The following is a 16,805-nucleotide window of genomic DNA, read 5'->3' on the forward strand; positions in this document are numbered from 1 at the left end:
TTTTTGCTTATGTGCTGGGGAATCGAACCCAGAGCCTCATACATTGCAAGGCAAGCACTCTACCACTGAGCCACCTTCCCAGCCCCTTTTCTTTCATTTTTATTTTTCCTTTGGTTTACCCCCTGTTGCCACTGTTTTTAATTTCAGTACCCTTTGTATTGTACATAAGTTTATCTGATTTGGGGGTGGGAAGAGGAATTCACAGAAATGGTGAGATAAAGGACAAAAGGTGAACCAATGCAGCAGCAATACTCACAAGACATATGTTGGAAATGAACTTTGCAACCTGGGTGGGGGGACGACAGGATAGCAGGTGAAAATGGAGAGGAGGTAACAATGTTTGACAAGAAATTGTACTCATTTCCTTACTTATGTAACTGTAACCCCTCTGTACACCACCTTTACAATAAAAAGGAATTTAAAAAAATAGTTAAGGGATTTTGTTGTAGGTTGAACTGTGCCCCATCCCCCCAAAAAAGTTCTGTTGGGCTGGGAATGTGGCTCAGTGGTAGAGTGCTTGCCTTGCATGCCTGAGGCCCTGGGTTCGATTCCTCAGCATCACATAAGCAAAAAGAAAAAAGCCAGAAGTGGGCTGTGGCTCAAGTGGTAGAGCGCTAGCCTTGAGCTGAAGAGCTGAGGGACAGCGCCCAGGCCCAGAGTTCAGGCCCCACGACCGGACCCAAAAAAAAAAAAAAAAAAAAGTTCTGTTGAAGTCCTAGCCTTTGATCCTTACCAATGCGCCCTGATCTGGAAGTAGGCACTTCCCAGATATAATTAAGATGAAATCGCTGGGCGCTGGTGGCTTACGCCTGTAATCCTAGCTACTCAGGAGGCTGAGATCTGAGGATCGTGGTTCAAAGCCAGCCCGGGCAGGAAAGACCGTGAGACTCTTATCTCCAATAAACCACCAGAAAACCGGAAGTGGCGCGGTGGCTCAAGTGGTAGAGTGATTGCCTTGAGCGAAAAAGCTCTGAGACAGCGCCCAGGCCCAGAGTTCAGGCCCCACGACCGACCAAAAAAAAAAAAAAAAAGATGAAATCAAGTCCAATGACTGGTGTTCTTATAAGAAGAGTGAGCCCGCCAGCCCGAGTCCCCACACCAGCGACGCCGCTGTAACTACGGTCCATTACAAAGCCACCAACTCAAAGCATGAGCAGTTCCTGAGACACTTGGGGAAGGCAGCGGTGCTGGACACCCTGACCAAGGTGTTGGTAGCCTTATATGAAGAACCAGAGAAACCTAATAGTGCTTTGGATTTTTTTTTATTATTATTATTATTTTGATCCGGTCGTGGGGCCTGAACTCTGGACCTGGGTGCTGTCCCTCAGCTCTTCAGCTCAAGGCTAGCACTCTACCATTTGAGCCAGAGCACCACTTCCGGCTTTTTTCTTTTTGCTTATGTGGTGCTGAGGAATCGAACTCAAGGCCTCATGCATGCAAGACAAGCGCTCTACCACTAAGCCACCTTCCCAGCCCTGCTTTGGATTTTTTAAAGCATCGCTTAGGATCTGCCAACCAGCTCCTAAGCAGAAATAGAGCTGCTTAACCTAGAGTTGGCAGAAATGAAAGAAAAATATGAAGCTACTATAGAAAATAAAAAACTGAAAGCAAAGCTTGCTCAATATGAACCACCTCAGGGGAAGAAGCGTGCTGAAAAATGGTTTTGTATGACTTGAATAGTTTGTATAGTATATAATCTTTTCTGGACAGATGTTAAGTTCACTTACCACAGTTTTATTAAACACATATATTTAGAATCACTAATAAAAACTCAATATTAAAAATAAAGTAAGAATGGGAAAGCACAGGATGCCATGGGACTTTGGAGGCAGAGACTGCAATGATGCACCTCTAAAAGCACAGGGGTTGTTAGAAGCCACCAGAAGCTGAGAGGTGAGAAAGACCTCTTCCATAGGATTGTCAGAGAGTTAACACCTAGGTTTCAGAGTTCTAACCTCCAGAACTAGAGAATACCTTTCTGTTGTCTGGGTGTGTGTGTGTGTGTGTGTATGTGTGTGTTGTTTGTTTCTGGTGCTTGAACTCAGGACCTGGGCACTGTCTCAGAGCTTTTTCGCTCAAGGCAATCACTCAACCACATGAGCCACAGCTCCACTTTACAAGAATCTCACGGACTTTCCTGCCTGGAATATGGCTTTGAACCACAATCCTCAGGTATCAGCCTCCTGAGTAGCTAGGTTTACAGGTGTGAGCCACAAGCACTCAACTTCCTTTATATTGTCTTCAGCTATCCCATTTGTAGTATTTTGTTCAACATCCCTAGAAAACTCTAGAGAAACTCCCTCCAATCTGCGGCCAGCAATGTCACTAGCTTGACTGAAGTACCTGAGGGCATTTCATATTCCCTCTCAAAAGCTTCACAACTAAGGAGATTCCTTAATACAAGGAGTTTTTCTGGTTTTGTTTTGGTTTCTATGGGGCTTGATCTCAGGGTGTGGGCACTGCCTCTGAGCTCCTTTTCCGTTGAGGCTACTATTCTACCACTTTGAGCTATAGTGCCACTTCCAGTTTTCTAGTGGTTAATTGGAGATGAAAATCTCATAGACTTTGCTGTCCAGGCTGGCTTTGAACCGTGATTCCCAGATCTCAGCCTCTTGGAGGACAGCTAGGATTACAGGCGTGAGCCACCAGCATCCAGCTCTGATAAAAGGTAAATGAAACCTATGGACAAACCTCCCCCAATGGATGGGAGAAACCCAAGTCAATGGAGAGCTACCAACAGCACCATTCAAACAGACACGTGGCCGTGGCTAGAGAAGACTGAGCACGAGGATCAGCAATGTTAAATAATAATGGCTTATTTGGGGAATGGGAATGTGTCACGTGGTTATATGAAAAAATTAGGACATTTGGGCTAGTTCTCACAAGGTAAGACAAGCAATTGACTGAGTACTCTGTAACCCCAAATCCCTAACAAAATATCAGCTCTACCTTCTAATTTCCTCATTTCCTTTCCCCAGCTCTCTGGTTCTACCACAAATCCCCAACCCCAGATTATGTCTATCAGCAAACCCCACTTCACTCTTCCATGTGGTTTTTGGCTACAAGCTGCCCACCATTCCCGAAGAGGCCGCTCCATGCCAGGTCCTTGGGTCTCCTCACATACACCCCCAAGACCTGCCCCTACCTGGGGCAATTTTCTCCCAGAGCTCAAAGTCCACAGTCCCTTCAAATCCAGTCAGAGACCTGCGAGACCCCCTCCCCCATAGCATCCATCTTCAGTTTTCCTAAAGGAAGTGCCTTTTAGACACATTTGTTTAGTGAGAATACAGAGAGGCTTTGCAGATATCGTTATTCAATAATTTAGGGGCTTTTTAAATTTTGTTTCTTTTTTCTTTTTGCCAGTCCTGGGGGCTTGAACTCAAGAGTCTAGGCACTGTCCCTCAGCTTCTTTTTACTCAAGGCTTTTTCTGTTTATGTGGTACTAAGGAATCAAACCCAGGGCTTCGAGCATGCTTGGTAAGACTAAGCCACATTCCCAGCACCTTTCCCCGCCCTCCCTCCCCCACCCTTTTTTAAATCTTTTTTTGGTGTTCTGGGGCAATCCCACTTGCTCAGATAGCTTACTGGGCTGGTGCTCCACCATATGAGCAATCCCTCCAGTCATCTTTTTGCTATTTTCTTTTTTTTTTCTTGTTACTTAAGAGACAGAGTCTGGTAGACTTCTCTGCCTGTCTGGCTTTGAAGGGTGGTCTCCTGATCTCAGCTTTCCTGAATAGTTAGGTTTACTAGCATGAGACATCAATGCCTGGCAATCATTTAGTCTTTAAAGAAGCAATTCTTCTAAAACAAAATTCCTGTGACACACCTCTGAATGCCTGGAATGCTGCAGAATGACTCACTTTTCTTTTCTTTTTTTTTTTTTTGTCGATCATCTGGGCCTGGGCGCTGTCTCTGACTTTTCAGCTCAAGGCGAGCACTCTACCACTTAAGCCACAGCGCCACTTCCAGCTTTTTCTGTGTATGTGACACTGAGGAATCAAACCCAGAGCTTCATGCATGTTGGGCAAGCATTCTACCACTAGGCCACATTCCCAGCCCATGTTTCAATAAAACATAAGGCAAAAAAAAAAAAAAACTGGAAGAACTCTTTTGTTCTTGCAGTAATTAAATCTGGCTAAGGCATCTGACTTTAAAACACAAATGCTATTCATATGGAAGCCATAGCATCCTCTACCCTGTGACAAATAAAACTGCTTCTGATAGATGTTATGAAGCTACACCAAGGTAATTTTCTAGCATACAAAAATCAAAAGGCTGGGAAGGTAGCTCAGTGGTAGAGCGCTTGCCTTGCATGCATGAGGCCCTAGGTTCAATTCCTCAGCACCACATAAGCAAAAAAGAAAAAAGCCGGAAGTGGTGCTGTGGCTCAAGTGGTAGAGCACTAGCCTTGAGCTGAAGAGCTGAGGGACAGCGCCCAGGCCCACAGTTCACGACCGGACCCCCCAAAAAAATCAAAACAAAGCAAATTAATATCTGAAGCATAATCATCGACACTGCTTGTCGATGGGGCAATGTCTGATCTATCTGTGTAACTACAAACTATGTAACTTTTGGAGGCATCAAAAGTCAAAGGGGGGGGGGGACAAAAAAGAAGTCAAAGAAGCCAGGCCCCAGTGGCTCACTTCTGCATCCTAGCTACTCAAGAGGCCGAGATCTGAGGATCTCGGTTCAAGGCCAGCCCAGGCAGGAAAAGTCCATGAGACTCTTATCTCCAATAAACGACCAGAAAACTGGAAGTGGCGCTGTGCCTCAAATGGTAGAGCGCTCGCCTTGAGCTGAAGAGCTAAGGGACAATGCCCAGGCCGCGTTCAAGCTCCATGACCAACAAAAAAAAAAAATGTTAGAGACAGCACCCAGTCCCTGAGTTCAAGCCCACGACCAGCCGGAAAAAAAAAAAAGTCACAGAAGGCTAGACACCAGTATCTCACATGAGTAACCCCAGCTATTCAAGAGCCTGAGATTTGAGGATCCTGGTTCAAAGCCAGCCCAGGAAGACCAACTCAAGAGACACTTATCTCCAATTAACCATCAAAAAACCTAAAGTAGAAGTGTGGCTCAAGTGGCAGAGTACTAGCCTTGAGAGAAAAAGCTAAGCAAGAGCAAGAGGCCTTGAGGTCAAGCTCTAGTACTAACACTGAAAAACAAAGAAACAAACAGCAGAGCCAGCCAGTGGCCCATGCCTGCAAACCCTAGCTCCCCAGGAGGCTGAAGAAGGCAAATAATAGGGTTCAAGGGCAGCCTAGCCCATAGAGACAATCCATGTCTCTTTAAAAAACTGGACACCAGCGGCTCACACTTATAATCCTTGCCATTCAGGGGCCTGAGGGTTTAAAGCTAGCCCAGGTTGGAAAGTCCATGAGACTCTTATCTCCAGTTAACCACCAAAAAGGTGGAAGTGGATCTCAAGTGGTAGAGTAGTAGTCTTAAGCAGAATAAGCTAAGGGACAGTGCCGTAGACTGAGTTCAAGTTCAAGTCTAGTACTGGCACAAAAAAAAAGGTGTGGTGCTGAGACATGATGTATGTGGGCCTTGGGAATTCATGTAATCATATTCTTTCTTCCTCTGAATAAACTGTCAGAAAGGGTTGCTGGGCAGTCTTGAGGATGGCACCTTCACAGGGAAAATCATTGACCAGGAGTATTGGTGTTTATGTAACAATCATCTGGCTGCCTGCCTGTCTGAATGAATCACCATCAGCGTCAGCTGAGAGTGACTAACGTAGCTAAGCCACAGCCTAACTAGGAAATAACTGGGGACATTCAGATATAGCGTTCATAATACTCCTCAACCAGAATTCAGTTAAGAAAAGGAAACTTATGGTATGTGGTTATTTGATCAAGTAACTAAAGAAAAAAAAGTCCCCCCCACCAAAAAGAAAAAAATTTTTTAGATGACTCATTTAAAAAGATTTGCAGCTAGTCTTCTTTCTTTTATTGGTGCTGGTATGGGGTTTGAACTCAAGAGCATCATGTTCTTGCTTAGCTTTACTGGATGACAGCTGGTGCTCTGCCACTTGAGCCACACCTCCACTCCGGACTTTTGGCTAGTTGGTTGGAGATAAAAGTCACACGAACTTCCCTGGCTTTGAGCCAGGATTCTCAGATCTCAGCCGGCTGAGTGGCTAGGATTACAGGCATAAGCCATCAGTACCTATATTCCCACCTCATTTAATCCTCCCTACTTCTTTCCTGAAAAACCTTAAGTAGACTGACACAAGCTATTTAGAAAGGTCCCTGTCTCCATTTAAGAACCAGATTCACAAAGCCAGGCACTGATGGCTCAGACTTGTGATCCTACTTACTCAGGAGCCTAAGATCTGAAGATCTCGGTTCAAAGCCAGCCTAGGCAGGAAAGTTTGTGAGACTCTTATCTCCAATTAACCACCAGAAAACTGGAAGTGGTGCTGTGGTTCAAGTGGTAGAGTGCTCACCTTGAGCTTAAGAGCTGAGGGATAGTACCCAGGCCCAGAGTTCAAGCCCTACAACTGCCAAAAAAAAAAAAAAAAGAAATGGATTCACTGCTAGCTATTTAATCAATGTCTTTGCCACCTAGACAATACCAACTCTCAACCCTAGGGGACTGGCTACTACCCATTTCCTTTGCTCTGGGATGCCCCAGCATTACAAAAAGCCACAAAGAACTCAGCCTGGTGCTCATTCATTTATCTTCTTATGACACCATTCGCTTACTCAAAATTCCCTAGGGGCCTCCTCCCACTACTCATAAGGCAATACACTATGTGTTGTGAATAAAAAAAAATTCATTGCCAAAAATAGAACAGTGACTATTTAGGAAAATGGAATTCTTCATCTGGGAGACATCCAACATCACAAGTAATACCGTACAGACAAAACGCACTTGAGTTGCCACCAGGCTGTCCTGTCAATGAGGCATAGTATCAAGTATTCTAAACAGCCCTCCACCTCCTGGAGCCAAACACCCACTGTCCCCTCCCTCCAGGTGGCCACGCCCACAGGCGGCCCATTGGCTTCCTTCTGATGCATGTTGGTTACACAAAGCAATTCTCACCATTAGATGAATACAACTATATCCTAAAATCCTGAAGCTTCTACAGCAGAATGCTTCTAAGGCAGGGAGGGGGAGCTTTGTCAAGTCACTGCTGCAGAAGTAAGCAGGCCACTCCCTGCAGTACACCATGGGTACATCTGCCTTGCTTTTGATATCAAAGAGCATTTTCACAGGGACTGGCAGGTATTTTAAACACAATCACACCCGAATGTTGCATGCAACATTCAGTTGTCACTAGAGGCACCAGGATTGGCAGTTTCAGAGGCTGTGGCAGGTTCTAATCCTGGCAAGGGCTGACACCCACCGCTGTAGAAGAGAATGCCAGTAGAGGGAGATCTCCAATGCTGGTTTTAGATGGGGCTGCGTCCACCAGGACCCTGGGTGGTTCCCCTCCTAGGGTCTGGAGACTGAAATTTTGGAGTCTAGAGGTTTCCAACTTAATTCTTAATAGCGATGCAAATTCAATCAACATTTAACCTCAGCTAAAAAATATTCCTGGCCTTCAAGAGAACAAGCAAGATCCAGATCTGTGAGTTTTACTCTTATGTTAGTCTAATAAAACTGACATAACTGGTAGATTCTGCTTTTAATAAACTTGGCAGATAGCTTCCATCAACTGTATGAAAATTGTATGAAAATAGCTAGGCCTGGGGCTGGGAAGGTGGCTCAGTGGTAGAGTGCTTGCTTTGCATGCATGAGGCCCTGGGTTCGATTCCTCAGCACCACATATAAGCAAAAAGAAAAAAAAAAAAGCTGGAAGTGGAGTTGTGGCTCAAGTGGTAGAGTGCTAGCCTTGAGCTGAAGAGCTGAGGGACAGTGCCCAGGCCCAGAGTTCAGGCCCCACAACCGAACCCAAAAAAAAAGAAAATAGCTAGGCCTGTAATCCTAGCTACTCAGAAGGGCTGAGCTCTGAGGATCATGGTTCAAAGCCAGTCCAGGCAGGAAAGCCTGTGACACTCTTACCTTCAATTAACCAATAACCCAAAAGTGGAGCTGTGGCTCAAGCGGTAGAGCACAAGCCTTGAGTGAAAATGCCAAAAGTCAATGTCCAGGCTCTGAGTTCAAGCCCCAGAACAGGCACAATCAATCAATGAGATTGTATACACAGAACCACAGCCACCATTTTCTGGGTGCCTAATAAGGGATCAATTCCATTAGTTTGTCGAAAGTCACATAAAAAGCCCTTGGGGATACCCTGTCCCAAAGCAGACAGTGTCATAATAAAGTCTACCACTAATATAAAATCCCAAAAGATAAAGATAACCCATTTGGGGTTTCTGTAAGGTAACGATTAATTTGGTTCCTGACTGTGGAACCAAAATGCAGATGGAGGAAACAGCTGCCACTTCGGGAAGTAAAGCCATCTGACACCTGAAGTAGCTTTCTTTTTCATGTAGAGGAGACTGAACCAAGGACCTTGAATGAACTAGGAAGACACAGCCCTGAGCTGCACCATCACCCCTGAAGTACCATTTAACTCAAGCCATTACAAAAGCAACCCAGGGCTGGGAAGTTGGCTCAGTGGTAGAGTGCTTGCCTTGCATGCATGAGGCCCTGGGTTCGATTCCTCAGCACCACAAGCAGAAAAAGTGGCGCTATGGCTCAAGTGGTAGGGTGCTAGCCTTGAGCAGAAGAGCTGAGGGACAGCACCCAGGCCCAGAGTTCAGTCCCAACACCAACCAAAAAAACAAACAAACAAAAAAAGCAACCCAGGACCCCATTCTTTCCTTAGTTGAGAGACGTAATTGCATTTCAAATGACCAGGTGAGGGCTCCCTAGTTTTTATGTATTTCAAATAGACTTTAAGATTTCAGGCTAGGGCTGGGAAGGTGGCTCAGTGGTAGAGCGCATGCCTTGCATGCCAGAGGCCCTGGGTTCGATTCCTCAGCACCACATAAGCAAAAAAGAAAAAAGCCGGAAGTGGCGCTGTGGCTCAAGTGGTAGAGCGCTAGCCTTGAGCTGAAGAGTTGAGGGACAGCGCCCAGGCCCAGAGTTCAGGCCCCATGACCGGACCCAAAACAAACAAACAAAGATTTCAGTCTAACCACAGTTTTGATACACCTCATTAATCATCCTTAGCTCCACGCAGCTGACTCAGGCTTATAATCCTAGCTACTCACGAGGCTGAGATCTAGGATCGAGGTTACAAAGCCAGCCAGGGCAGAAAGGTTTGTGAGAATCTTAGCTCCAGTTAACCATCAAAAAGCCAGGGATGGAGCCATGTCTCAAGGGGTAAAGCACCAGCCTTAAGGGGGAAAAAAATCCAAGTTAGAGCACAGAACCCTGAGTGCAAGTCCCAGTTTACTCTCTCCCACATACCCATACACACACACACATACCCATACACACACACACACACACACACACACACACACACTCCTTAATGTCTTCCACGTGCATGTCTTTCCCTGGGCCACTCAGTGGCGCTCTTGTACCCAGCACCTGCTCCGTTCCATTCCTTTCCCACAGCTGTTGGAATAAGAGCCTCTGCCAGTGGCTGGGGCCAAAGGGCTCTTCCTCTTGGATTTGTGTTTCCTGCACTTAATCTTCTCAAGTCCTCCGTTACCTCATATTACCCTAAATTGTACATTTCATAACCGCCTGCCAAATAACCGTATGCTTCATGAGTGACTTAGGGCAGCTGAAGACAAGACTGATTTCTATCCACTCCTGAGTACCCACTGGAAACTCCCTTTCCTTTTCAAAGCCCCTTATCTACATACTAGCAGTTTAATCCCACTTTATAAAATTTAGCCATCTCAGAGGATAACTTATTGGAGGTTATAGATTATGTAAATCACTTGATAAAAATCTCCTACAATGTTTCTTCACACAATTACGTTCCCTGTAAGCTAATAGCCTGTCAAAGCCTGATGATTTTTTTTTTTTTTTGCTAGTCCTGGATCTTGAACTCAGGACCTGGGCACTGTCCCTGAGCTGCTTTTGCTCAAGGCCAGCACTCTTCTACTTGAGCCACAGCACCACTTCTGGCCTTTTGTTTATGTGGTACTGAGGAATTGAACCCAGGGACTCATGAATGCTAGCCAAGTACTCTACCACTAAGCCACATTCTCAGCCCCCGATGATACTTTTATTAAACTCTAGAAACATCTCTGTGTGTGTCTGTCTGTCTGTCTCTCTCTTATTCTCTCTGCTGGTACTGGGGCTTAAACTCAGGGCCTGATGTTCTGACTCTGCTTTTTCACCATTTGAGCCACAGCTCCATCTCTGGCTTTTTGATCATTAACTAGAGCTAAGAATCGCTCAGATTTATCTGTCCTGGCTGGCTTCAACCATTATCTTCAGAGCTCAGCCTCCTAGACTGCTAGGCTTACAGGCATAAGCCACCAGCTCCTTGCTCTTCAAACTATGTGAAACATTTCTTGCCTCTTCAAATTATGTGTGAGGCAGGAAAGAGTAGATTTCAAACAATCAGAAACAACATCATTGTGTTTGAATATTTGTGATTTTTCTTTTCTTTCTTTTCTTTTGCCAGTCATGGGTCTTGAACTCAGGGCCTAGGCACTGTCCCTGAGCTACTTTTGCTCAAGGCTAACACTCTACCACTTGAGCCACAGTGCCACTTCCATTTTTTTTCTGTTGATGTGGTACTGAGGAATCAAACCCAGGGCTTCATGCATGCTAGACAAGCACTCTACCACTAAGCTACATTCCCAGCCCTTGTGATTTTTCTTAAAGCTTACCAATACTGTCCTCCAGGTGACACTAACAGATTAAAGAACACTAATTATTACATGCAGATAATAGCACAGCATTTACATTATAAAGGAAACAAGCTAATACAGCTGAAAATGGACTCCTCCTTAATATCAATATCCTAGTATACTGTACCTCAGAGGGGCCAAGGCCAAGAGAACCAAGTTTCAAGGTCAGAATAATGACATCACATCACCCCACACACACCCCCAGGTGCCCTGCTCCACCCTCACTAGTCTCCACTTACCTGCCTTTCCACTGCCCTGGAAAAAAGCCCATATAAACTCAGAGGGAGAGCATTCACTTCCCAAAAGTTCTAGTTAAGGTTTATATTAACAAAATGAGGCTTGGATGGCCCTGCCTAACATTCGTTAAAAATTTAATCTCAGGGGTGGAGTGCTTGCCTAGAGACTCAAGAACCTAGGTTCAATCCCCAGCACCAAACACACACACACACACACACACACACACACACAATTTAATCTAGGTTAAGTGCAGCGGCTCATGCCTACAACACCAGCTACTTGAGAGGCAGAAATCTGGAGGACAGTAGTTCACCATCAGGGAGACCCCATCTCAACAAACAGTCTGGGTCTGGCAGCAAGCACTTATCATCCCAGTTATGAGGAAAGCATAAACCGAAGAACCACAGTCCAGGTCAGCCAGGGCAAAAACAAGGCTCTACTGTAGAAATAGCTATAATAAAAAGGGTTAAGGGCTGCGAAGGTGGCTCAGTGGTAGAGCGCTTGCCTTGCATGCCAGAGGCCCTGGGTTCAATTCCTCAGCACCACATAAGCAAAAAGAAAAAAGCAGGAAGTGGCGCTGTAGCTCAAGTGGTAGAGTGCTAGCCTTGAGCTGAAGAGCTGAGGGACAGCGCCCAGGCCTAGAGTTCAGGCCCCATGACCAGACCCAAAAAATAAAAGGGTTAAGGGCATGGTTCAAGTAGTAGAGTACCTTCCTAGCAAGCTCACACTCAGAGTTCAAAACCCTACTAATGCTAAAAAAGAAAAATAACAATCTAGATACTAATTTAATGGGTGAAAAACTGTTCTCCATTTATCAATAAATATGTTCCATTAACTTGGATAATATATTGTTCAGGAGACCGGAGTACACACGGGTCATTGATAAGAGTACTTGCTTTCAGCAATGTTCAAAGCCCCAGGTTTGACTCCCAGCACTGAAAGAAACACAATAAAAAAATAAATAAAAGATGAACCAGGCACCGGTGGCTCATGCCTGTCATCCTAACTACTCAGGAGGTTGAAATATGAGGATCCCTGTTCAAACCCAGCCAGGTGGGAAAATTCATGAGATTCAGCTCCAATTAAGCACCAAAAAAGAAAGCCAGAAGTGGAACTGTGGCTCAAGCAGTAGAGTGGTAAGCCTTGAGCAAAAACAAAAAAAAGGCAAGAAAAAGTTCAGGAACAGTGCTCAGGCCCTGAGTTCAAGCCCCAGGACCAGCACAAAAGTAAATGAAAATAAAAGATGAAACACTTGTCACACGTGGTGATACACACCTGTAATTCCAGCACTCAGGAAGCAGAGGCAGGGTCTCAAATTCCTCCTGAGAGTCCCTCCTGTCCAGCCTGGGTTAAATGTCCTTACCTCAAAAAAAACTTTTTTTCAATTTGATAGTAGAAACTGACATAGTGATTTTTTTTTTTTTTGGTCCGGTTGTGGGGCCTGAACTCTGGGCCTGGGCGCTATCCCTCAGCTCTTCAGCTAAAGGCTAGCGCTCTACCACTTGAGCCACAGCACCACTTCCTGCTTTTTGCTTTTTTGCTTATATGGTGCTGAGGAATCGAACCCAGGGCCTCAGGGTTGCAAGGCAAGCGCTCTACCACTGAGCTACCTTCCCAGCCCCATGGCATAGTGATTTTTAAAAATATCGTTTTAAATAAGAGTTAAATAATTTGTCATAATTCTAATGAAAAACAGTACTTAAACTGAATATTAAATACTAAATGGTTTCCCCAAGCATTTCTGATGTTATTTTAAATTTCTAATGTACTGAAGGGTTCTTTAGTTTGTAACATGCTACCTTAATGACTCAGAAAAATCTGTGGCCATAAGGAGCTAGTTGTGGAAAAGCATTTTTCTCAAACCTGTTTTTGAAAAACAGGTTTTTTTTTATTTCAGTTCACACTAAATTTGGAGAATATCAGTCCATCCTTTCATTTTCCATCTCAAGTTGTGTCAGGTTTCTAATGGCTCCAGCATTTTCTAGACATTTCCCTTAATCTCAAATCACCTTCCATTAAACCCTATTCTTTTTTTGTTGATGAGGAGAGGACTTAAACTCAGGGCCTGGGCAATTGTCCCTTAGCTTTTTAGCTCAAGACTGGCAATTTATTACTTGAGCCACAGCTTCATTTGTGGCTTTTTGCTGGCTGATTAGAGATAAGAGCCTCAAAAGACTTTCTGCCAAGGCTGCCTTTGAACCTTGATCCTCAGATCTCAGCCTCCTGAGTAGCTAGAATTATAGGCCTGAGCTACTGGCACCCAGCCATCTCTTCTTTCTTTATTCCCCAAAAGGCTCAGGACACTGCAGCCTTCAAGCTCCACTCACAGGGTCAACAAGGTCCTGGCCAAAATGTCCAGAGGCGGCCTCAACTTGCATAATCCCAGAATGCAGTTACTAGGCTAAAGAGACTCACACAACTGACTTGTTGTGTGACTAGGGTCAGTTCTGTTTCTGTAAAATTTACAAAAAGATAGGTATTCCAAATGCATGTCTTTTAAAAAGAACTCAGAATTTCTTAAAAGTTCAGACTCCAAACCTAGACTGACTCCTGATTTAAATGAGTAGGCTTTAAGTAAACCCGCATCTGCAAGCCAAAATCACCAGAATGCTGACAACAGAATCACCAATGAATCACCAAATAGACCTGAGTGTTGCCAGTCATTTGTAACAAGAGAACTTCAGGAAAGATAACTAAATGAGTATCTTTCTTACTTAGATAATCTAAATAGGGGCTTCTACTTTGTTTCTATATACTATTTACACCATAACCTCTAAAAAGAATTTTTCAAGTGAGTCTAAAATATTAGGGATCATTTGGTTTGCAGGTTTGGGGTGTTTGGCCTGTTTTATTTTGCTGGTCTGACAGCTTGAACTCAGGGCCTGGTCACTGTCCTTGAATTAGGCTAGTGTTCTACCAAATGAGCCACAGCTCCATTTCCAGCTTCTTAGTAGTTAATTGGAGATAAGAGTCTCTCAGACTTTCCTGTCTGAGCTGGCTTCGAACCTCAATTCTCAAAGCTCAGCCTCCTGACTAGCTAAGATTACAGGCAGGTTTTCTCCTCCCCCCTTCAAGAGATGGCTACCTTTAGATCAACATTCAGATTTGTAACAAATTGCCTACAAATCAAAATGCAGACTTCAGTGTATCACATAACACCTTCCCCATTCCTTCCTCCCTCCCCCGGAATCTCTAAATCTTCTGGAGGTCTCCAGTGGAGTCCCGGGGGAGAGAAGAAGGGGGTCTTCCCAGGTGTCAGGATGATGATGACAGCCGCGGTTGTAGATGTACCAGTGACCTTGACACAGAGAAAAGTTAATAGTCATTTAGAAAAAGCCTAAGATAACAGGCAGAGATGATGGCTGGCCAGGGAGGGAGGTGGTAACCCCGATCTCCAAGTCTCTGAAATGTGCTTGGTGCCTTAGAAAATGCAGGTGGTGTCTAGCGCTCCCTGATGTTTTATTAGGGTGTGGCTGGGCTCCCCGACTCCTCCACCGGAAGTCACGCTGCGGAATCCATCTAGGAGGGGCTAGGGAACGCAAAGGCACTGGCCTGCCCCGGGGTCACCTCTCCTGGTAACCTCCAGGCAGACACCTCCAGACATCCAACCTGGGGCTTCCCCCCCCGGGGAGAAGGACCCCCACACCCTCTTCTTCCAGCCCTCTTAACGCCAAGACTGCAGGAATGGAGGGAGGGGGGGATGTCTTTGCACATAAAGCCAGACCAAGGGTGCAAGAGATGAGAATTACACAGGTTTCAGGTCGAGAAAAGTAGGCGAGAGGCAGGGCACTCCTCCAGCAGGCGGTTCTTTATTACAAGTTGGTGAAGGGTGGAAGGCGAGGTGAGGGGTGAACCCCACCCCGCCCCACCCCGGGGTCGGGGAGAACGACCTAGAAGCAGGAACGTGGCTCCCTCGTGTTTTCCCGGGTACACACACACACACAGCCCCGGAGCTGGGATGCGGCGACCCTCCCTCCCCTGGGGTCACTCCCTTCCCTGCAGAATTGCCATCGTGACCCCGAGCCCCCCAAGTGCCGCCTCCCCCGGAGACCCCGCCCCACACCCTGGATCCGGGCCTCAGGAAATGGCGGGGCGACCCAGCTGGGCGCGGGAAGAAGCGCGGGTCTGCGCGCCCCGCGGGGTCGCCGCGGGCCCGGGGCTGGAGGACGCCGCCCCGCCACCCCATCTTTTCTTTTCGCTCTCCTGCCGGGCTCCCCATCACCCCCCCCCCGATCCGCCCGGGCTCGTTCCGAAGCAGCCTCTCTCTCTCACCGCCTTCATGGCGGAGGCCATGTCATCGTAGCGCTCCGCCTGCTCGGCCAGCCGCGCCCGCTGCAGCAGCTGCTCTCGGTCCCCCATGTCGTCGTGCGCTCAGCCTCCCCGGGCGCTCGGCACCGCTGCGATCCCGATCCCGGCTCGCGATCCCGGCTCGCGATCGCTCCCGGGGCTCCGCGGAGGCAGGCCGCGCACGCGCACTGGCTCGCAGGCTGGCCGCAGCTGCAGGCAGCGCCGCTCGCGCCTTTCTCGCTGGCTCGCCCGGCGCGCAGTGGCTCCGAGGATGCCGCGCAGGGAGGACTGGCGAGCGAGGGTGGGGGCGGGGAAGGGCGCGGGGAGGGGAGAGGGGAGGGAGGATCGGGGTGGACGACGCCTGCGCGGTCGGAGAGGCCCGGCTGGGCGGTGGGGAGCCGCGGCAGTGGGAGGGGGGGGGTGAGAAGGGCGGGCCCACCCTAACGGTCTATTTCAAGGTGACGTCACCTACTATAAATAGCTCCCGCCGCCCCGCGCCCGGAAGCTGCGCCTGCGCTCTGCGCTTGCTGCAGTTTTGCCGCCGCAGAGGTGGAGGTGGGAGAGAGTAAGAACGTGGTGGGCGGGGGGTTGGGGGGGGGTGATGGCGGCTCTGTCCTTGCTGTGCGTTGTCACGACCCCACCCTGAAAAGTCACCACCGAATCTACGGTAGAAATGGGACTTGAGAAAGACCCCCCACATGAGAAGAGTAACGGGGGGGTGGGGGGCCGCGTGCACCCCGGGGCGCGGTGGCCGGGCCCGCCCCGTCCGTCCTGCTGTCCAGCCCTGAGGATCTGCACCGCAGGGCCACACCCTGCACGCCTGCACCACGGCCAGCTCCGGCCAGGGGCAGGATCGCGCCCCGCCATTGTGGCCAGCCCCGCTGCACACACACACACACACAACACACACCACACACACACACTGCACGCCTGCACCACGGCCAGCTCCGGCCAGGGGCAGGATCGCGCCCCGCCATTGGGGCCAGCCCCGCTGCGCGCACACACACACAGACACACACACAGACACACACAGACACACACACACACACACAGACACACACACACACACACACACACTGGATGAAGCGGCCTTCCAGACAGGGACAAGTAACACGCAGGACGCATCTGCTAGGCTTGGAAGCCCAGTGCGGGCCGTGTATGGACATGAATCTACTGAATTTTCACAACCCACTAAGCTGGGCTCCCATTTTTTCAGAGCAAAAAATGTAAAGTGAGGTGACTGCTCAAGGTTATAACATCCTGTGAGTGGAGGGGGTGACGGAGATATAAGTTCACGTTGGGCCTGGATTTCCTGGGCTGACAAAAAGGATGCGGAAGGTCACCGTGCTCCTGGCATTCCTTGGGGAGGATCCCTGGGCCAGACCTCCACAGGCCTGGCCAATCCCAGACAAATACATGGCCCCAGGGCGAACTAGAGAAGGGGCTTTTGAGCAACCTGTATGCACAGCCCAGCTTCTGAGTTAACTAATATTAAATACAAGTGAG

At 47.6% G+C, this 16,805-nt stretch overlaps 1 protein-coding gene and 1 pseudogene across 1 annotated transcript in view; one reads left to right on the forward strand and one right to left on the reverse strand.

The window, feature by feature from the left end:
- Positions 1–1,676, forward strand: part of LOC105984138 — a 3,932-nt pseudogene extending 2,256 nt beyond the window's left edge.
- The window catches only part of Ywhah (tyrosine 3-monooxygenase/tryptophan 5-monooxygenase activation protein, eta), a 19,831-nt gene extending 4,244 nt beyond the window's left edge, over positions 1–15,587 (reverse strand). The window contains exon 1 of the mRNA XM_013014480.1: positions 15,285–15,587. Coding sequence (XP_012869934.1) covers positions 15,285–15,371 — 87 coding nt within the window. The 5' untranslated portion in view covers positions 15,372–15,587. The remainder of the gene's footprint in view (positions 1–15,284) is intronic.
- Between the last annotated feature and the right edge of the window lie 1,218 nt (positions 15,588–16,805).

The sequence above is a fragment of the Dipodomys ordii genome, unplaced genomic scaffold, assembly GCF_000151885.1.
Source record: "Dipodomys ordii isolate 6190 unplaced genomic scaffold, Dord_2.0 Scaffold23, whole genome shotgun sequence".
Classification (NCBI taxonomy): domain Eukaryota; kingdom Metazoa; phylum Chordata; class Mammalia; order Rodentia; family Heteromyidae; genus Dipodomys; species Dipodomys ordii.